Below are 22,188 nucleotides of genomic sequence, written 5' to 3' on the forward strand. Positions count from 1 at the left end.
TATGCCTTAATAATGCATCATTTTTGTTTTCTGTTCTGCTGACCGGACGTTGTGAATTGCATCAGCAGTACAAACCCTAAAGTATGCTTGTGTGTGCTGAATCAAAATGCGTTAAAGTGGTGCCAAATCATATTAAACACAGAGCAGCGCCTGAATCATTTAGTGCAAGGCCAAACATCAGCTGTTATTTTTAAAGTCATGTGCCACCGATATTTTTACATCTAAGCAGACACCGACATTAAATTACTTTTAAGTATACAAGTATGCAGTGATTGTTAAGCATCTGAGTGCAATAAACATTAATCAAAAAGATGGGACGATGTAATGCTATTTGTCTCCACTTGGTGGAGTATTAGTTGAGAGGGTTTAACTAGGCCAACCTCACATTTGTTTAGGGCATAACCAACCTTTATTGCAAATTTAAAAGAATGGTTTAGATATCGCTTCAAATATTTCAGTAAACAAAATTTTCTTCCACACAGTCTTTTATTTGTAAATAATAAAAATGAACTCTTGAATATAAAACATACACATTATTTGAGCCACGTCTGCTGTACAAAGAAATGTTGCAGTGAATACTTTCAATTTAGTATTAGTGGAACACATGAACTGTAAACAATCAGTATCTTGAATAATACTGACAAAGTAAATAAGTCTGCCATAAGAGGCATATAAAGTAAACTTCTCATTGAAACAAGGATACATGAGCATTTATGATAAAGCAACAGGTCAGTAGAGGTCAAAAGTTGTTGTTGTTGTTGTCCGTGAGTTTGGGCGTAATCGACTGAATAAAAATAAAACTTTGGAGGCATCCCTTTTTCCGCTCAGCAGAACCAAGAGACAGATCACTGATCCATTAACTTCGAATAGGGCCGCTTTGTAAATATAAGTAAACTTATCTGCAGACTCATATTTACAATATATGCATGTACGTAACGTAAGTGATGTTAACTTGATACACTCTTTTTTTCTCAATATCAATATATCTCTAAGTCATTGTGATTTCGTATAATTATATTCCATATACAGATAGCTCTAATTTTATACACGTTATCTACCTTAGTTTCAGCCCCACAGTAGTACAGACTACAGTGAACACCAACATCTTCAATAAAATAGGGCCTTGTGTTTGTTCAGTACTACAGTACAGCACTTATTTATCCATTGGGTAAATAATAAGAATAAAACAATTCAAAAACTTCTTATAGACATTCAGCCCCGAAATAAGGCCTGTGTGTATGGCTGAACCTGGCCAAATGCCCACACATGGAATGAATGGCTTCATTTTATTTGATAATCTATTAATATCAAGTACAAGCAAACTGTACAAGTACATGCAACATACAAGCTGGCCTACAGTTTGTGGAACTAACACACACTTATTGTAGTCTCTTTTTTCTCATCTGTCTTGTTTTACAAAATGTGCATGCAACTTGGAACAGTTCCAGATTCATGCTGTTCCCCTTATCGGTGACGAGCGGTGATCTTTTGAGACCACCTCACACCCACTGTCACATTCATTCAAATGCTCAGGGGGATCTGTGAGATTGGTTTCATTATAAACTAAACTCAAAACAATGACAAACAGCTAAAAATAGGAAGCTTGAGATAATTTGGCCTCTTCTGTTTGTTTGTTGTAGTTGTTTATTTTTTACCCAGAAGCTTCAACCTTTTTTGTCGTTGTTCATAAATCAAGCAGTTGTGCTTGCATTAAAATAATGTAAACTCTAATCGGGTAGAAATTCTAATATCGGTATGTACAGGTCCTTTACCAAACTGAATAGGATAAAAATGCATTCGAATGCCAGTAATATATGTTTTGTGATAACTCCAGGAAATCAAAACTATTAGTGAGCTATTCGGATCGAAAAGAAACGAAATTATACTGGCAGCTTCTTACAGTTCCAGTGCTCAAATACAAGTGGTTTCGTGGTTTCCGTGAAGCTCGTATAGCACAAATGTCAGAAAACATGAATCATGTTTTCACATTCTACAAAGTGTGCCTATTTACCAACTGTAAAGTGAAAAGGCAAAGCAGTCAGTGGCGACTGCTGTAAACAGACTTAAAAGGTTTCAGGCGTCCCTGCCTTCGTAGACACAAACACGCACACACGTTCACACACACTCACGCAATCTGAGTCGGAGTTCAAGGTGGGATCTCGGACGCAGCATCCATGATGTCGAGAGATAACTCTCTGAGAAGACTTATTTCTTAACCATTAAACCTTGACTTTTGGTCTCTCTCAGTAGAGTGACTTCCTGTAAGTGCAATATAGAGGAGGGGCAGTGCTGTCCCTGCTATAAAAAACATCTTAAACCAGCTGGTTTGCTGGCCTTATCCCTAAGTCAGTCGGTCTGGTCCGTTGGCGGGTTTAGAGGGATTCTGGGCACCTTTCAGAGACTAAGCTGCCCAGTTAAACCAGTTGAGACCAGCTAGACCCAGCTTGGCCAGGCAGTGAGTCTTGCTTTAACAAGCAGACCAGCAAACCACCTTCGGCTGAGGTTTTTTTCCAACAGGGGTTCTCTCTCACCTAATCTCAATTTCTACGTACTGTACACTCGGTTCATGGTTAGAAAACGAACGTGCTGACTGACCAGAGCGAACTAAGCTATCAGCACCGCAGTTGTCTCCATTCTCTGTCAAAAGAAGCGGATTACGTTTCAGCTGCCTCTCCTGTCGCTCTCTTTCATTCGGGTTGAATCCTCACCATCATCTCGGCAACAAAACATGCAGTAAGGAGCAGAGTGGATCAAAGGAAATCTCTACAACCCAAAGATCAAAAGTAAAAGAGAGAAGTGATTGTCAAGCTTCAGCAAAGCTTTGATCATGATTTCTATCCATCTGTCTCTTTATCTGCCGCTCTGGTTCTGATTGTTGCCTCGAGTCCTTGGTCCACTGGGTCGTGTTCAGCGTTGCGCCCTTGTCCATGTACTAGGACCTGATGCCCGGCGGCCCTGAAAAGTCCAGCGATGACTGGGAAGCGCGGCGAGTGAGAGGAGCTAACGTCGGATCGACCAATGATGAGGGGGGAAAGAGTTTGTACCAACCGATCACTGTGCTAGAAAGATCCAGCTCTTCTAAAAGAATCTGTACAACTCCCATGAAACATTTGTGGTCCATGCGCCCATAATCTCCCCAGACTATTACCTGGAGGCACATTCAAATTGAATTGCAGTCAATACCCACAAATGTTAAATGCTAGAGACTAACATAATAGATAGGACTTGCTTCCTACCTGGAGGACTTTACCCTGTGGACTCTCCTCAAACAACAGCACTTGTTGATACAGAGGATCAAGCGTTTTTCGTGCAATCTTGGTTTTCTTTTTGGCTTTGCACACTCCGTTTTCCAGCAAATAGACCTTGACATAGGGAGCTGTGGAGACCAGACACATACTGTAGGTCACAAAGGTCCGGTCACAATAAAACTGCAATGGGCTGGATACATAATATTTGGTTTTCGACAACCAGAAAGTGTCCAAAATATATTCCACTTGGTTTGATATTTTGTTAAAGGACAAGTTCGGTATTTTACACTTAAAGCCCTGTTTTCAGATTGTTTATGATGAAATAGAACGGTTTTGACTGAAATTTGGACATATAATGCTGGCCCGAGAATTTTTACGGTGTTTATTGTATCACCTCCCACCTCTACAATGGCTGCATAGGTGCACTGGAACAATCCTTCCTAAAATGCATTAAACTTTCGTTTACAAAGACGTGAAACCCACCGAGCGGTCAGGGGTGGTCACCGACACGCTCACACAAAAATCGCTGCAAAAGATGCTTTTAAAAGATGTTTAAGCCTTTCGTTGTAAACTTGTGGACCTATTTTTCCAAACGCCTCACACCCGTATATTCTTCCGTAGAGACCTTGAATAAAGACACTCCAGCCCAGTTGGTGGCGATAATCCACCTTTGCCAATTGCAAGAATACAAACAACTCCATTTCCGTTTCTGGCGGCGGAGTAAAACCGTACCTCACAGCACATCTAATACAAGTCAATGGAGTTGGACAAAAACTACGATAAAACCTGTTGGAAAGCATCTTTTGCAGTGATTTTTGTGTGAACATATCAGTGAACACCCCTGACCACTCGTTGAGTTTCACGTCTTTGTAAACGAAAGTTTAATGCATTTCATAAAGGACTGTTCCTGTGCACCTATACAGCCATTATAGAGGTGGGAGGTGATACAATAAACACCCGAAAATTCTCGGGCCAGCATCATATGTCCAAATTTTAGTCAAAACTGTTCTATTTCATCATAAAAAATCTGAAAACAGGGCTTTAAGTGTAAAATACCGAACTTGTCCTTTAAATAATGCAAAGACATGTAGCCACTTGCTAGATAAGTGAAGTGCCCAAATACTTTTACGGGCCACTGCATATAACAGAGACACTTACAGTACCTAGCTATGCCAAATGCCAGTATAGTCTACAATAAATGCAATGTTTTATTTATCAAGTGTCTATTATCCTCGCAGTTACTCCAGTCAACTCATTTTTAATAATTGCAAATACCATATGTTTGCATGCAAAGAATGTCTTGAGACTTTAAAAATTTCCACAATAATTTGGAGACACGTATTGATCTCCTGGTCCAAATACGATAAGTACTAATGAGAAAAGGCTCAGGCCTGGACACATTCTTACCCGGCAGCGATTTGGAACCTGGTTTAGGTGTAAGACCACGAGCCCTGATAACCTCTACCTCCAGCTGTCCTTTCTTATTTATTAGTCCAATCTGAACATCTCCTAAAATACACATAATAGCAAAGGTTAGAGATGCTGGTTTGTCAAAGTCATTTTTATTTAAAATCTATACACATTATATACAAGTATTCCAATTTAGTGGTTTTCCACCATTTGAAAGTGAGCAAACTTAAATGGATAAGTTCCATGCACAGAAGTCCATATTCACCAAGCAGGGTCCCCACACCTTAGTTAATTTCAAATTCAAGGACCTTTCAAGGACTTTCCAGGTCCAATACCCTCAAATTCATCAAGGACTAAATGTGGAGACACATTTCAAGTGAGAGCAAGGTAACATCGTGTTACCTTTTAAGATACATTGTTACAGTTCCCTTTCGAGGGAACATGCGCTGCGTCACTGCGGTGACACTTTGGGGGCGCCTCCAGGGGTAAGTGCGTCTGAATGTGTATATAAAATTCAACCAATGATGAGGCTTAACGACAAAGACAGGTGCTGCGTCCGAAACCGCCTACTACATACTATATAGTACGCGAAAAGCAGTAGGCGAAGCGAGTAGTATGTCCGAATACATAGTATTCGAACAACAGTATGCGAACAGTACCCGGATGACCTACTACTTCCGGTTCGATTTTGCAGTGTGCATACGATGGACGCTACACTATCCCATGATGCCCCGGACGAGGAGTTATCCAACGAAGAAGAGGCACGCGGCTGTTTTCGCGCTGAAATGAAACGACGTGATGACGACGTATGTCACGTGATGTTGCAACATGGCGGATGTAGTACGTCCGAATCTCATTTATACTACCAGGATTCATACTATACAGTACCTACTGTTTAACGCCAAGTAAGTAGGTACTTCATCTAATTCAGTACCTACTATACAGTATGCGGTTTCGGACGCAGCCAGGGTGACGCGGGAGCCAGGAAGTATATCTCTATCTGAAATATTGCCAAAGACGGCTTACAGGGACGCAGGAAGTATGGCAAGGGAGACGCAGCGCCTCGTTCCCTTCTCAGGGAACAACCGTTACATACGTAACCCGAGACGTTTTCATGTGTCAAACACAACTATCCAAAAAAAGCATTTTGGTATGAATCAACATTTGCATACAGAAGATAAAACATTTAAAGCGAACAGTTTAGCACGTGTGCCTAAAAGGCTAGAAATTTTATATTATCCTACACTACACAGGGAATAACATGGATTTTTTTCCCCAGTAAACTGCTTAAATAAAATAGATTCAAGCACTTTCAATGACGTGTGTCTATGTATGTACATTTTCAAAAACTTCCTTGAATTATTTCCCCCAGATTCGCAAACTTTCAAGGATTTCAAGGACCCGTGGAACCCAAGAGCTTACTTACCCATAGCAGGCGCGGCCAGTGTTTGCCGTCCCACCAACTGAGCAGGACCAAGACCATCTAGGAAGTCACTGAACTGGCTGTCAGCTCCCAACCTCATCCCTGAGAAGATCAGACTGAAACAAACACACAGAGGTGACTTTGTACAACATCACATAACAAACGCCTACTAAAACTATGATGATACTCAAAAGCTGTTTTAAAGGGATAGTTCACCCAAAAATAAAAACTTCTGTTATCATTTTCTAACTCTCATGTTGTTACAAACCTGTATACATTCTTTATTTTTATGTACACAAATTAAGATATTTTGAGGGATGTTTGTAACCAAACCGATCATGAGCCCCATTCAATTCCATAGTATTATTTTTTCCTACTATGGAAGTGAATGGGGCTCATGATTGGTTTAGGTACAAACATTCCTCAAAATATCTATCTCTTGTAATATTTAACATATTATTTTCATTAATTTTTATCTAGTATGAAACTGCCCTCATGTAGAGTTCAAAAACCCCATAACAGCAGACATATGCCGAGCATGGTATGTAAACCCTGTCCCGTGTAAAGGCCCCTTTTAATACACTCAATATTTCCTTTGAGGCCAGCACAATTTCCATGACCTAACTCATTCAGGAATGTCTGAGGGATGTGCCAGCCCAAGTCATGCTACCATATGAACGGCCTAATGTGATTTCACATGCTATTTAAAACACATTCAGGTGAAATAAGCTGTAAGTCAGTTGCTGGTTATTCTGCTTTGCCACACTCCGTGATATGACACAACCGACTGTTGCTTTAAAACTGAAATAGGATGCATGACTGACCTGCCAAGACCCCTTTCTGCAGATGATGGATATTTTAATTATAATAGCGGAGTACTGTTTGCCATCTGGCTCCAAAAATAGAGCCCAGAACGTAGTGGACCAAGCATTAACTCTTTTAATCAGCGCTCATGTGTTCCTCAACATGCTGGTCTTTATTAGCTTTATCTATTTGAGTTTTTCCAAATCAATCTTGGTACACGACGCTTATGTGTACATGAGGCAGCCTGCTGAGCGTGCATTTATGTATGAGTTATGGGTTTGTAGCGGATGCACGAAGATCACAAGACACAGGAAATCTTTGAAGGAGATGCAAGACCCCAGAAATTAATATTGCTGAAAAAAACAGTGCAAAGCAGCCTAAGCTAGTTTGCTGAAGCAGGATTTATCTGCAAGGTTGTATGTATTGTACGCAAATAATGTATTACATTGTCCTGGATACTGACTTGCCCTCAGAGCTGTAACTGTTCATGCTGCCGTCGGTGGACTCTCGGCTGGCCTGTCGGGCCATGACATTGCGGGGATACTCCACTGCCATACCCGTCTCCTGACTGCGCTGGATCTGACTGGATCCCTTTGCCTTCTTATTGGCTGCTTCTGTGGATAGGAATATAAGAAGTGAAACCATAAACATGGTTTTCTCCACCCTCGATTGATTTTAAATGCATTTTCTCACACAACAAATATTTTAATTTCAACACATCATTTGAAAACTAGTTTCCTGGTGTAACTTTGTGTCTGGGATAAAGGGGACACCCAAAAACTTCAGCTGTTTGTCTTCAGCACCATTAACTCTAACCAAACATCCCCATTATGGATTACTAGTTCAGCATTGTATAATTTAAATATATCAGATAATTATTTAATTATGTATGTAAATGAAGAGTTCCAAATCGCTATAAAGCTATTTTACACCATTTTTGAAAAAAATGAGTTACTGCCAAAATCAGTATTATATCAGGTCAGTAGTTAAAAGTAAATTCTTAATTTTCCCCAAATCCAATATCCGCCGTGTTATTCTGTCATCTTTTCTCCCTTTTTTCCCAAAATGAGATAAACGCCAGTCCTCCTTTTTTACAGAAAGCAATAAATCCGCTCCAGAAATTACAGCACACCATTCACGCAATGTAAACAAACAATGGCGGCGCGCTGAGTACACGGAGTCCTAGTTTTCCTCATCTACTTTGTACTTCGTGATTAACAAACAAAACAAAATAATACTTTAATAGCATTGATAAACCTGTGATGTTTTTCTGTGACGGAAAAAGAAACGTAAGCCATCAACATCTAATAATTTCCACGAGAGGCACTCGGGAGACGGGTACTTACATTGACCCCAGGGGATCTTATAAAAAACTTTCCATTATTTTACTCAAAGTCAACGAAAATCGAGCAGGACCAAAACATTTTACAGCTGATCGCTGTGAAAAATGCTAAGCGATGACGTCAAGTATAACCGCAGCAATGACAGTGTTCTTAATATGACAAAGTAAGTGTTTTTATTAATGCCATTAATGATTATTTTTTTTATCAGTGTGTACAACTGCTCAACTAAATGAATATAAAATGCCAAAGATGAATGCACATTTGATTGAATAGATTTCTAGCATTTTGAAAAAAAAACCATGGATTTATTGCATTTTGTGGAAAAAATAATTAGTTTTTATAATATATCTTTGAAAATCAAGTTACGGATTTGAATTTTTTATGTTTTTATAACCTAAAAATGCTATGTGAAAGTTTGTAACAGAAAATAGGGGTTTTCATCTTGTCACTTTCTTGGTATAGAAAACACGTTTTTACTGAAATTTGTCAAAAAGGATTTATTGCGTTTTGGAACCAAACTCTTCAAATTATTGCAGGTCTGAAAATTCCTTATACTCAAATGAAAAGAAATTATTGAGATCCCACACTGAATCCCACTTTCATTGCACATAAGCGTGCACAAGTGTTTATGTTAGTGTGCTATTCTTACCGCTGTCACTCAAAAGAAAATGTTACGGTCTGAGACAAAGCTCGTCGCCCCTGGTGAATGTAACATCTCCTGCTAGACATCACAGGGCACCATCCTTGCTATTTATGGTCTTCTGATAGATTACAGATCATTTTAAAATGTCAGACACTAAGGTGGCTCGCTGAGCTGCAGCCGTGCTAGTTGCTTGAGAAAAATGTTTCAGAAAATTTACTAATTCAATAATCACTTCACTCATAATATCCACGATTTTTAAACCATCCTCACTGATTAATACTAAATTGTCAAAAACTGTTTCACATTAACAGATTATGTTGAGCAACAAAAAGTCTCTTGCTTTTCAGAGTAGAAAATGCCTGTAGACACTGATCTACAGCATTAATCTACAGACTACAGTATGTCAAAGTTACAGGTTAAACCCTGCTGATCCCTGACTGTTTTATTTTTAAGCTTAACACTTAAAATTGTACCTGTTCAGTCACTGGGGTGGTACCCTCAAATGTTAACTTTTGTACCTTCATGGGTATAACACATTGAAATGTTTCACCTTTTGGAGTACAATATTATACCCTAAGGACCTATTGTGTACATTTAAAGGAAAACGCCATTGTTTTCAGTATTTTACTATGTTCTTACCTCAACTTAGACAAATTAGTACAATACCTATCTTTTTTAATGCATATACTTATCCTTGCACAGCACGTCGTGAATGCGCCAGCACTCAGCCCAGCCCAATCAATTCCTCAGGATCCAAACAGGGATTTACAAGCCACCAAACACTTCCGAAGTGCTCTTCTGCCGTACAATATATAGTTTTCATTTTTTATTCCGCTTAAAAAAATGTATATTTTAATATTGTAACATGCTGAAAATCATTGTGCCTGTTTAAAACACTGGCAGCATAAGACCTAAAAGTCTTTATTTTTATTCCACAATGTTCTCCATCTGCTGATAAACATGTTTTTAGTATGCATAAAACCGATGATTGACTTTTTAAACTTGTTCAAATATAATGCTGAACATCGCTTTCTAACTTCTTTCGTGAGAAAATCTCCCTCTTGATGCTCTTCTCTACAGCATGAGCGCTTGAGACTCCGCCCACCTAAGCAGCTCATTTGGATTTAAAGGGATACACACAAAAACGGTGCATTTTTGCTTAGACACATAAAGTGCCTATTTTAACATGCCACAATAAATTACCTATATAGTATTTTGAGCTAAAACTTCACATATGTACTCTGGGGACATCAAAGATTTATTTAATATCTTAAAAACGTCTTGTGGAATGTCCCCTTTAAAGGAAAAGTATGTAGGATTGTGGCCAAAACTGGTATTGCAATCACAAAACTTGTGGCTAAAACTGGTATTGCAATCACACAACTGGTGGCCAATACACAAAATGACAACATAAACATCAGTTGAGGGCTGCAACTCCACTTTTTAAATAACAATATCCTGGCCAGACCACTGTTGTCAGTGATATAAGTATTTGAAATGAAAATGATTTCTTAATGTCTAGAGACATATCAGGGCCATTTTATGATTAATTGATATACATTTCTTTCATACTGTTCCTTTAATCGTGTAACTACGATTTAAAATAGGGAAAACATGAAAGTGTTTGGTGGCTTCTAAATTCAACCATGTCTGGATCCCAAGGAATGAACGGGGCCAGGCCAAACGCCAACACATTCACGATGCGCTGTACAAAGATGGAGTGCACACATTGAAAAAAGATGGGTATGTATTCATTTGTCTAAGTTGAGGTAAGAACGGTGGTGTTTTCCCTTAAGAATCAATTTTGTACCAGTTAAATGTAAATACAAAACATTTAACTGTACCTTTAAAGGTATTCAAAAAGGTACAACATTGTATTATGTTTGTATACCTGCAAAGGTACCTTAGGGCGCAGTCACACCAAAAGCGCTTTAAACGCTTGCAAACGCAAGGCGCGACGCACTGCCTTTTTTAAAAAAAAGAGCAGTGCGGCGCGGCTTTTCATGTTGCTAAGCAACCACCGAGTCAGCTGTCTTGTCAATCAAATATTGAAGCGTGAGCGCTCTTTTGCTGTTAACTGTCATATTAGCAGAAACTTTAAAAAGAGGACGCTTGCTCTGACCTTGTTTGAGAGTGAGAGATGCATAAACACGCAGGAGAGAGTGAGCGAGTGGAGTCCGGTTCTTCAAAGCAACTGTAAACTTCACTGACCACAACGTAAGGCCCGCCTCTCCCCTCATTCGATTGGACAATGGAAGACGCGAATGACGTCAGGCGCTTTCTCCGCTCTCAGCGCTCCTTCAAAAACGCGTGCGCGACAGGCGGCAGAAAACCGCAAGGCGCTCGGCGCGCATAAACAGCGCGCAAACGCGCCCTGCCCATAGAATATCATTCAAAAAAGGCGCCTGCAACTGCCATAAACGCTTTTGGTGTGACTGCAGCCTTAGGGTATCACCCCAGCGGCAGAAAAGGTACAGTTTTAAGCTTTTTTTTTTCTGACAATGCAGGTTACTCCATGTCAACTGTTCCTTTAATAAGAATACTTAAACTGAGGTTACAATAACCAATGCAATAGTCAGAAAAGCGCTCTGTTAAATGCATCCTATTCTAAAGCAGCATTATGCATTGCAATTCTTTAAAAAAAAAGTATGTACCGGTAATGTTATTTTTAGTATTGGCTATCCTTGTGAATGGAGGAGGATGGTGTAATGTGGAAAGCGTGGAGCAGCTGTTACACTGCAACGGAGCTCTTAAAAATACTGATTTACCGCAGCTTTGCTTCTCTTTGTGATTTATCATCCGATAGGCCTTTTAAGATATTATACAGGAGCTTGGCAATGTGTAGTGCCAAAAAACTTCTTTTGCCATCCTTTTTGAATTTGTTTCTTTTTTCAGCACTCCATTTATTAAACTATAAACAGACACTATTCGAAAAATGGAATTTTACAGGATATCAAATTCAACTTCAAAGGCATTTATCTACATTACATCTGATAACAATCCAGGGTTGATCTGCACCTGACCACGTGAACTTCTGCCAATGCTAACATGCTGCCATTCATATTTTTAGTCTGAGTCTTCAGCTCCCACTGATAACAGAGACTGAGGACACATGTTCTTTTATTGCAATGTCTCTCACAAAGATGTAATTTCCCCATCAATCTACCCACCATTTTTTAAATCTGTATTACTTATAGACCATCGAAATAAAGCATGCACTGGTTGTGCTTTACATACAATTACATAAATGGGGCCTGAAGCTTTCAAGTTTTAAAAAGATACACAAAAGCAATATAAAAGTATAAACGTGCACTATTTTCCAAGTCTTACAGTCAAATTTAAAGGACAAGTTTGGTATTTTACACTTAAAGCCCTGTTTTCATTTTGTTTTTGATGAAATAGAACAGTTTTGACTGAAATTTGTACATATGATGCTGGCCCAAGAATTTTCGGGTGGGTATATAGGTGCACTGGAACAATCCTTCCTAAAATGCATTAAACTTTTGTTTACAAAGACATGAAACTCACCGCGTGGTCAGGGGTGTTCACTGATATGCTCACACAAAAATCGCCCCAAAATACGCACTCCAACAGGTTTTATCGTAGTTTTTGTCCAACTCCATTGACTTGTATTAGATGTGCTGTGAGGTACGGTATTACTCAGCGCCGGGAACTGTGTTTGTATTCTTGCAATTGGCAAAGGCGGATTATCGCCACCAACTGGGCTGGAGTGTCTATTATTCAAGCTCTCAGCGGAAGAATATACGGGTGTGAGGCGTTTGGAAAAATAGGTCCACAAGTTAACAACAACTGCTAGAACACCTGTTGGAAGGCGTCTTTTGCAGCGATTTTTGTGTGAGCATATCAGTGAACACCCCTGACCACTCGGTGAGCTTCATGTCTTTGTAAACGAAAGTTTAATGCATTTTAGGAAGGATTGTTCCAGTGCACCTATTCAGCCATTGTAGAGGTGGGAGGTGATAGAACAAACACCCAAACAAATTCTTGGGACAGCATAATATGTCCAAATTTCAGTCAAAACCGTTCTATTTCATCATAAACAATCTGAAAACCGGGCTTTAAGTGTAAAATACCGAACTTGTCCTTTAAGTCACCGTTTAATCAGTCCAACCAAATTAAAACAAATGGTTTTGATAAACTCAATCCAAAACAAGATGTCATGCACCCTTGGCAAACGGTCTGAGCTGATGGATGGGGCCAGTGTTAAATTAATTGATCCTTATACAAGCCAGTCTTTATTTTGTTAATAATTCCCTGCTGATTTCAGCCATTTTGACAACAATGCAGTACCTGATAAATATCTCCTCACTGCAACTTGTCACACAAAGTACAAAAGCCATATTCACTGATTTAAAATTCAACTCCAGTAGAGGGCACCTCAGGCAAACCCTAATAGAGTAAGCACATGAATCTCTTCATCACTTCTGTTTAAAATGTAACCTTTGGTTTAACAGTGTAAATGTTATACTTAAAACTTTATTATTGTAATGTTCCCCACTGTTGTCAGCATCAGGTAACACAATGTTATCCAGAATCTCCTGTGAGACTTTTTCAGGCAGTGATATCCAAACAATGAGTTTAAGAGGCACAAAACACACCTCATTAACAGCCCTATATGGTGCGGGTATGTGGAGAATTAAACTGCATGTCCTGCTTGTTCCTGGATTTGATAACAACAAAACCTGATCTATACTTTATGTCTCTGTTTTGATTTTTATGACTGCTTCATGACAGGGAAAAAATAACTTTAGCAAATGACACAGCTGCCAATGGTGAGTGCCCTAAAAAATAGGCATTGGCCAAGTACTGACCAGGCTCAACCCTACTTAGCTTTAATGGGCATCTTGTCTTGGGCTACAGGGTGATATGCTTATGATTCATGCAAATGATTGGTTGAAAGTGTCTGACCTGTCTGACTGAGCTGAGAGGTGCTCCTGCAGCGGCGAGAGGGAATGCCCACAATGGCTACGACGCGGGCACTAAGGCTGGATCTGCGCTTTTTTCCTCCTGCTCCCAGTGTCCCGACAGCAGTGTCTGACTGACTGCCGTCCGTACGCTCCAGTGTGTAGATCTCCCCACTTGCACTCTTCAGCATGCTGCGGTTGGACGAACGCATGTGGCGGCTGATGCAGACATGGAGGAGAACAGTGATGGATCTCAGTAAACTGCTAAGCTTAATCATTCGAATTGTATTTGTTTAATTATTGGCCATGTTAGGTTTCTGCATTTTTACTTTCCTTATGAGTTTAATTTTTATATGTAAAATTTGAATTGCTGGTTTTTGGCAAAAGAGTGGAGGCGTTGACACATGTATGCATCATCTTACACAGTGTCCTAACTAGACGCAATGCACAAAAAAGGGTGTAGTGAAATCAATCCCAAAACACAGTAATTCGGATCACTTTTTACACAAGTTTTGTTCTGTTATTGCTCTCTCGCAATGGAGCTGAGGAGCACATACAGAGACATCCCTTCGCATTTTATGGCTTTCTTTGTGCAACTTGAGGTATTTGTTTAATATTTCTGCTTTAAACATTTAATCAGTCTCTCCTTGTCCATGATTTATGATTAATAATACGCATAGATACCTTTAATCACGTGTTGCGACATCGCATCGCATCTGGTTAGGACACGGTGCAATAGATAAAGTTAAACATTTTACATGTAGAGAGGTTAGTCAACTACTACAAAGGTCATAGGTCAAAAACAGTCTGATTAACTGATATTTTTAAATGAAATATATATACATAAACATATTAATGACTACTTTAAAGGCTGGGTGAATGATCTCCGAAAGCCAATGTTACATTTAAATCACCCAAACAAACACGCCCCTACCCCAATAGAATCTGGACCTTCTTTTGATAGACCCGCCCCACACATACACAACTCAGGCAACGATGTCGGTTAGTAGACATGCCCCTTACTGCTGATTGGCTACAAGTGTGTTTTGGGCATCGGCCCGACACCCTTTTCCAAAGTGTCCAAATCCTTTTCCAAATCATGCACCCCACCTTTAAGAATCATGAATACATTTTTTTTTACCCAATGATCTATTGACACCATTTCTTAAAATTCCAGTCCACTCTAATGCCAAAAACCTCATACTTTATGCACCATGTAGGGTGAACACAGTGACAGGCACTCAATAAACTGTGATTATATGTATGAATTTCACCTGAAGCGACCTATTGGCTGTTCTGATTGAATGGACATGTAGCTGGTGCTACTGATCCGCGAGGCACTGCTGGCGCGAGAGATGGCTGACACGTCGCTGACATCACTGTCTGAGGACTTATGGGACACATTGTCACAGCTCCGTCGCTGCTCCTTATAAAGCTAGTAGAAGGAAATGCATTACAGAATTTAAAAAAAGTATATACTCTAAATACTGTAGTAATATACAATTCATTAATAAATACACAAGTCCAAACTGAGCAAGAAGACTGCATTTACGCATTCGGCAAACGCTTACAGTGGATTCAACCTATACATTTATCATTACTTATTCCGTGCAATTAAACCAATTACCCATAATGTTAAGGGGACATTTCACAAGACTTTGTATGATGTCAAATAAATCTTTGGTGTCCCCAGAGTATGTATGTGAAGTTCTAGCTCAAAATACCATATAGATAATTTATTATAACATGTTAAAATTGCCACTTTGTAGGTGTGAGCAAAAATGTGGCGTTTTTTGGGTGTGTCCTTTTAAATGCAAATCAGCTGATCTCTGCCCTAAATGGCAGTGCTGTGGTAGGATAATGCAGATCAAGGGGCGGTCTTAACCCCTTCTAACATCTTAAGGGGAGCCATATGTCAATGAGCTATTTTTTCACATGCTAGCAGAGAATGGTTAACCAAAACTAAGTTACTTGGTCATTCTATTTCATCTTTTTAGTTTGATAAAAGCACTGGGGACCCAATTATAGCACTTAAACATGGAAAAGTCAGATTTTCATGATATGTCCCCTTTAATTCAATGCTCTACAAGAAGCTGCTCACCTCTCGTTTATTCTTCAGCGTCCTCTCCATGTCCTGGCTGGTACTGGAGGGAGCTGATGATCGGAAGGTACGTACTTTCATTAGCCGCGTTCGCTCCTCTGAGGCAAGAGCTGATACAAGACACAATATGATGTTAAAGGGACACTCCACTTTTTTGAAAATATACAAATTTTCCAGCTCCCCTAGAGTGAAACATTTGATTTTTACAGTTTTTGAATCCATTCAGCTGATCTTCGGTCTGGCGCTACCACTTTTAGCATAGCGTAGCACAATCCATTGAATCTGATTAGACCATTATCATCACGCTCAAAAATAACCAAAGACTTTTGATATTTTTCCTATTTAAAATTTAACTCTTCTGTAGTTACATCGTGCACGTATGATATGATATTACACAGTGCCAGAAATAGTCCCCTGGTTTTGAAAGTTACTAAGGGGACCATTTTTGGCTGCTGCATAATATCATTGCGCCTCCTGCAGCCATGTTACGGCAGCAAAGTCCTTGATTATTACGCCAGAATGAGAGCATAGTTCCCAGCCATATCTGCCTAGAAAATCGCAACTTTTAATTTTCTGTTTGTCTTAGTACACAATGTAACTACAGAAGAGTCAAGCCCCAAATAGGAAAAATATCCAAACTCCCCGGCTATTCCTGAGCGTGATGCTAAATGGTCTAATCAGATTGAATGGATTGTGCCAAGCCACGCCAAAAGTGCCAGCGCCAGACCCGGAGATCAGCTGAATGGATTCCAAAAAGCTAAAAATCAAATGATTTAAATGTAGGGGAGCTGGAAAATAAGAATATTTTCAAAAAAATTTAGTGTCCCTTTAATAAATATTATTTTAAGTTATCTGGCACTGTCACTCTTACACAAACATACAGGGACTTATATTTATGAATATAAACATTTATATTTATAAGAACTTTGTAAAGTTTTGTTAGTTTTCAGCTGGACTGTCTAGGAAATAGGCTAAGTAGCTTACTGTGCAAAAGAAGAACTAGACCGGTCAGCAGAAAATGACTGTACCTTGCTCTACACTGCTGCTTTTGGCGGGGACTTGGGGTAACTGTCTGACCTTGCGTGTCGAAGAAGGGGCCGCTGTTGAAGAGGAAAATGAGGGGCCGGAGTGGGGTTGCACCCTAATGGGAAGAGGTGAGAGAAAGAAGTAAAAATAAAAACATTAGCATACAGTATCCTCTGGTGCAAAGATGATCAATAACCAGCGTGGGCGACATTCTGAGCTACTGCTTGCTAAACAGCATCAAGAAATGTAACGTTTAAAAAAAGATATTTTCATTAAATTACACTCCCTGCTGAAAACGTACAGCCTGTGACATCCATTTACGTATAAAGTATATTTAGTTTTGTTTTTCTTGTGAAGTGACTCATCAGACCTAAACCAATACATTTCATTTATAAATACTGCTGACTCGGTCAGTGATCAGCCTAAAAACAGCAACATTTAATTGTCAAAAACAAAACAAAAATACTGAATTTAAAATTCAACAGTAGGTAATAGAGGAAACAAGACAGTTTGACAAGTACTTAAAGTGACACTCCACTTTTTTGGAAAATAGGCTCATTTTCCAGCTCCCCTAGAGCGAAACATTAGATTTTCACAGCTCCAGAACCCACTCAGGCAATCTCCGGGTCTGACGGCACCACTTCAAGCACAGCTCAGCACAATCCATTGAATCTGATAATAATAACCAAAGAGCTTCAACACTTTTCCTATTTAAAACTTGACTCTTCTGTAAAAATTAAAATGCATAGTATCTATACAAAATCTCTTAAATCATGATTTCAGTTGTAAATGGGGTAAATAAGTCAACAAGACAAGAAATAATGCATGCCTAAATATTTGTATAGTAAAACTTGAGCATTATAAATACAGTACAGGGGCCACAAAAAGTGTTTGGAAACTTAAGCCACGCTTAATGTTATGAATGTTTTGCATCGTACTGCAAAATATCAAACTATGTGGCTTTTAAAAAATTAAAACTAAGTTGGTTAAATTTTTTTTAAAAAGTAAGTCACCTGGTTGCCTTAAAATTTCGATTTTTTTAGACCGATATGGCTAGGAACTACACTCTCATTCCGGCGCAACAATCAAGGACCCCGCCGCCGCAACATGGCCGCAGAAGGCACAACGACACTACACACTGCCCGAAAATAGTCCCCTTGATTACTTTCAATAGCAGGGGAATATTTTCGGGCACTGCGCAACATCATTGCGCCCGCCGCAGCCATGTCACGGCAGCAAAGTCCCCGACCACCACGCCAGAATAAGAGCACAGCTCCTAGCAATATCGGCCTAGAAAATAGCAACTTTTAATTTTCTGTTGGTCTTAGTACATGATGTAACTACAGAAGAGTCAAGTTTTAAATAGAAAACCATCAAAACTCTTTGGTTATTTTTGAGCGCAATGCTAATGGTCTAATCGGATTCAATGGACTATGCAAAGCCACGCCAAAAGTGGCACCGAAAGACCCAAAGATCGGCTGAATGGATTCCAAAATGGCAAAAATCAAAGTTTAAAAAAAAAGTGTAGTGTCCCATTAATTTAATACTTTTGATTTACTTTTAATTTTGACACCCCTTCTCTTAACTTAAATATAAATTCTCAGTACTTTTTATACCTCGGAATCGTCATCATTGCTAAAAGCCATAAGGACAGCAAAGCAAGTAAAAGAGAGAACGGTGTAAAATTCATGAAAAAGTGGCAAACTGTGAAAGATTGTTGTTATGAACAGTAAGCTGTGGGTAGGTGATGGAGAGGTGGTGGATTTTCAGTACAGAAGCAGCACACAGACAACAGACAGCAGAGCAAAGACAGCAGATTACAGAAATAACAAAATGGAAAGGGTTATTCTTACTAAATACACAACACAAAGGTTTGCATGTGAGATATGTATGTTTTTGTGGAAATGTGGGAAAGGTTAAGCACAGTAGGGCGTCTCAGCCCAGAGCGGGGTCACCGCCTTCCCATTTGGGGTGAGCCTGGGGTTGATCCTCTCCCCCAGTCGCCTTACCCAATGGAGAAAGCAAAACCCTCTTCCTACGTGAGCCCTTTAAAATGGAAGTTGGCTTTATTCTGCAGGCCAGTAAAAAAGCAGCATACAAGACAGGGAAATAAAAAAACGTGAAAACCATGAAAACAATCCTTGCGAAAACAGAACTAAATGTGTGGAGAAATAAATACGTTCCTGTAAGTTAACCTGGAACAGTTAAACACAAAACAATATTCATCGCTCAATAAATCCATCACATAGATCAAATCAGCACGTCGAGTTAGCCAGAAAGCAATATTTTTGGCTTTACCGAACTTTTTCTCACACAGGTATTGTAAAAATATACATGTAATGAGCTGACAAAGACATGACATGACATGGTTTTTGAAATCTTACCGCTCACTGTCAGACATTTTCCTGCCAAGTTTCTGACAGCTCGGCTTGTCCAGAGTTCTCGACTGCCTGCAACATGGGAATGATTTAGGCAAGACACAAAATAAAAGAATGAGGAGCGGCTTCACTCGGGACTCAGTGGACATTGAAAGAAACTGCTGCCTATTAAAACATGGCACAATGGAGATGGACGTGTTGTTTGTAAATGTGCTCTAGAGCTCTTCGTGCGTGTGTACCTCTGTGCGTCTGGCTTTGCACTGAGGTGGTGCATAGTCTCCTGAGCGGGAAACATAGCCTCCAAAACCCAGCTGATTCATAAGATCAGGTCAAACACATGTGATCATGTGGCATGGAGAGGACGGCACATGGACAGACATACACACAACGACACAGCATGGGCTGATGTTAATGAAACATAATTCTGAAAACAACTAAATTGTGCCACTTGAAAATCTTCAGTACAAAAGACAGTGTGTATGATATGAAACACAAGACTTGACTCTTATGTGTCAGGGGTCAAAAATTAAAATGCATAGTATCTATACAAAATCTCTTAAATCATGATTTCAGTTGTAAATGGGGTAAATAAGTCAACAAGACAAGAAATAATGCATGTCTAAATATCTGTATAGTAAAACTGGAGCATTATAAATACAGTAAAGGGGCCACAAAAAGTGTTTGGAAACTTAAGCCACGCTTAATGTTATGAATGTTTTGCATCGTACTGCAAAATATCAAACTATGTGGCTTTTAAAAAATAAAATAAAAACTAAGTTGGATTAATTTTAAAAAAGTAAGTCACCTGGTTGCCTTAAAATTTGGAGTTAATTCAAGTTAAAAAGTGTTAGTTAACACAACGGCTGACATCTTTTGGAGATCGCATTTGTAGACTGCATACCTCAGAATAATAATAATTATAAAATGTACTATTATACTTAATTAATAGTAAATTGTTGTAATATGCTTACGACTTGCGATTCTAATGCTCAGTTACTTGAAATAAACCCGGCTTGATGAAGTATGCAGCCTGCATATGCAACCTTCGGACGTTGCAGCCTTTCTGTTTGAGAAACGGGCGTTGTAATACGTTTTTTTTTTCGAGGGCCAGATTTTAAAATGTTAATTATGATGCGGGCTAAACTTTTACCCCTATTTTTACTTTTTATTTATTTTTTTTACTTTTACTTATGATAACTTTGTTTTTGTTACTTTATGTTATAGGATATTTGTTGCGGGCAAAAATCCTTGATCTTGCGCCATGTTTTCCTAAAAAATGCTATGGAATACATGGCATATTTATGCAATTTTATGCAGTGAAATTCACTTCCATTCCTATGACATCAGGGGACATGGCTGCGCATGTGTGAAGTAAATGCAAAATTTTTAAACTTTCTGCTAAGATATATATGACTTTTTGCTACGAAAATGCGGAGATTATGAAATCATGCAAGCCCGCATATTTTGTGAGCAGAGATTTGCAATTTATGTGGCGAAAGTGCGGCGTATTTAAAAAATGCGGTCCCCGCATAAATATGCAGACTTTGGCTGATTATGCATTGAATCATGCGATCGCATAATCACGTTTTTCTGAAGGGACTGATAACTGTTTAACTTAATAACTCATAAATTATTACATTTCAAGTCTTTTCCTAATGAGTAAAATCGCACTTCCTGCTTTCATTTTTAACATTTTAAAGATATAGCCTAAACTGCCTTTCCATTGAACACTACATTTAAATGAGACTGTTGGAGTTCGCCCCTATGGCAGTCGTAATGAAATTTCAGTTTTATCGTAAATTCGTGTCAATATGGGAGAGAAGCTCATTCCAGCGCAAGTGCCTTTAATCAAGAATATATTTATAGTAAATAATTTACATATCAATTATGAATTGCTTTTAAAGGATTCCAGTGTTTCTGATAAAGTTAAACAGGATAAAAAGAATTTATTAACACAGTATGTTGATTGGAACACACTATAAAACATCACTTCTGGTCGGTGTGTCACACGCTTGTGTCGCACAAGTTTATTTTTTAATACATCCAAAGTTCAAATTGGATCCAAAAATTACGCACACGCAGATGGCTGGCACCCCACGCACCCCTTTCCGACTCTCCTTCTCTTATCGGCCGTCATTTGTCGTGTAGAGTGGAAAGGTAAAAATAACTACACTGATTTTAAATAAGAAAAAGTTGATCAGCAGGCCGGATAAAGATGATTGGATGGCCGCATTTGGCCCGCGGACCGCAAGTTGGCTAGCCCTGATCTAAATCATCTAGATTGAACATCATTTAATCTTGCCGTACTTTGACACTGTCCGTCATTTTATTTATCCTAATTAAAGAGGGTTGAAAAAACAGATTCAGGTTTTCAGAGGCCCACCCATCATGCACTTTCTGCCTCCGCAACTGGTTAACACAACATTTTTATAGTTAACTAATATTTTTTAAGTTGAATTAACAATCTTTTTTACAATGCACAAAGAAAAATACAATTTAAAACATCTATCAAAGTACAAAAATTAAATAAATGAAATTTTATACATTTATAAGTGTTCAAAAGTTTCCAAATACTTCCTGAGACCACAGTATTTTTAAAGTGAGCACGCCTTCTAAAATGTCAAAAATTCAATATGAAAACTGCAGAAAGCAATCAGATAGAATAAGAACAAACAACCTCCACAACAATCCAGTATATGCACAACACACTACAAACCGCACCACGAAAGCCACAATTCACCACATTTTCTTAAAGCTATACCAAGCAGCCTGAGATCTACAAAACACTGACAATCACATTCCAGCACTAAAATCATTGGATTGGGAGCAACAAGCTGTTGGTCAGAAGCTACAGAAAACATGTCTAAGAGCGACAGCGGCAAAAAGC

At 39.0% G+C, this 22,188-nt stretch overlaps 1 protein-coding gene across 27 annotated transcripts in view; it reads right to left on the reverse strand.

Annotated features, from left to right (window-relative positions):
* Positions 1 to 467: 467 nt before the first annotated feature.
* rims1a (regulating synaptic membrane exocytosis 1a) overlaps positions 468 to 22,188 on the reverse strand; it is a 90,579-nt gene continuing 68,858 nt past the window's right edge. For 12 of the 27 annotated variants that reach the window (XM_055171304.2, XM_055171300.2, XM_055171299.2 and 9 more), the window contains 11 exons: positions 19,541 to 19,612; positions 19,308 to 19,373; positions 16,926 to 17,038; positions 15,898 to 16,007; positions 15,071 to 15,231; positions 13,801 to 14,015; positions 7,349 to 7,499; positions 6,085 to 6,197; positions 4,656 to 4,757; positions 3,237 to 3,376; positions 468 to 3,148 (listed from right to left, as the gene is read on the reverse strand). In XM_055171304.2, the coding sequence (XP_055027279.2) occupies positions 2,933 to 3,148; positions 3,237 to 3,376; positions 4,656 to 4,757; positions 6,085 to 6,197; positions 7,349 to 7,499; positions 13,801 to 14,015; positions 15,071 to 15,231; positions 15,898 to 16,007; positions 16,926 to 17,038; positions 19,308 to 19,373; positions 19,541 to 19,612 (1,459 nt within the window). In that variant the 3' untranslated portion in view covers positions 468 to 2,932. Of the gene's footprint in view, positions 3,149 to 3,236; positions 3,377 to 4,655; positions 4,758 to 6,084; positions 6,198 to 7,348; positions 7,500 to 13,800; positions 14,016 to 15,070; positions 15,232 to 15,897; positions 16,008 to 16,925; positions 17,039 to 18,539; positions 19,044 to 19,307; positions 19,374 to 19,540; positions 19,613 to 22,188 lie in introns of those variants that run through there. The other 15 variants (XM_055171307.2, XM_055171312.2, XM_055171317.2 and 12 more) reach the window with 3 other exon arrangements.

This window comes from Misgurnus anguillicaudatus, chromosome 11 (genome assembly GCF_027580225.2).
Source record: "Misgurnus anguillicaudatus chromosome 11, ASM2758022v2, whole genome shotgun sequence".
Lineage (NCBI taxonomy): Eukaryota > Metazoa > Chordata > Actinopteri > Cypriniformes > Cobitidae > Misgurnus > Misgurnus anguillicaudatus.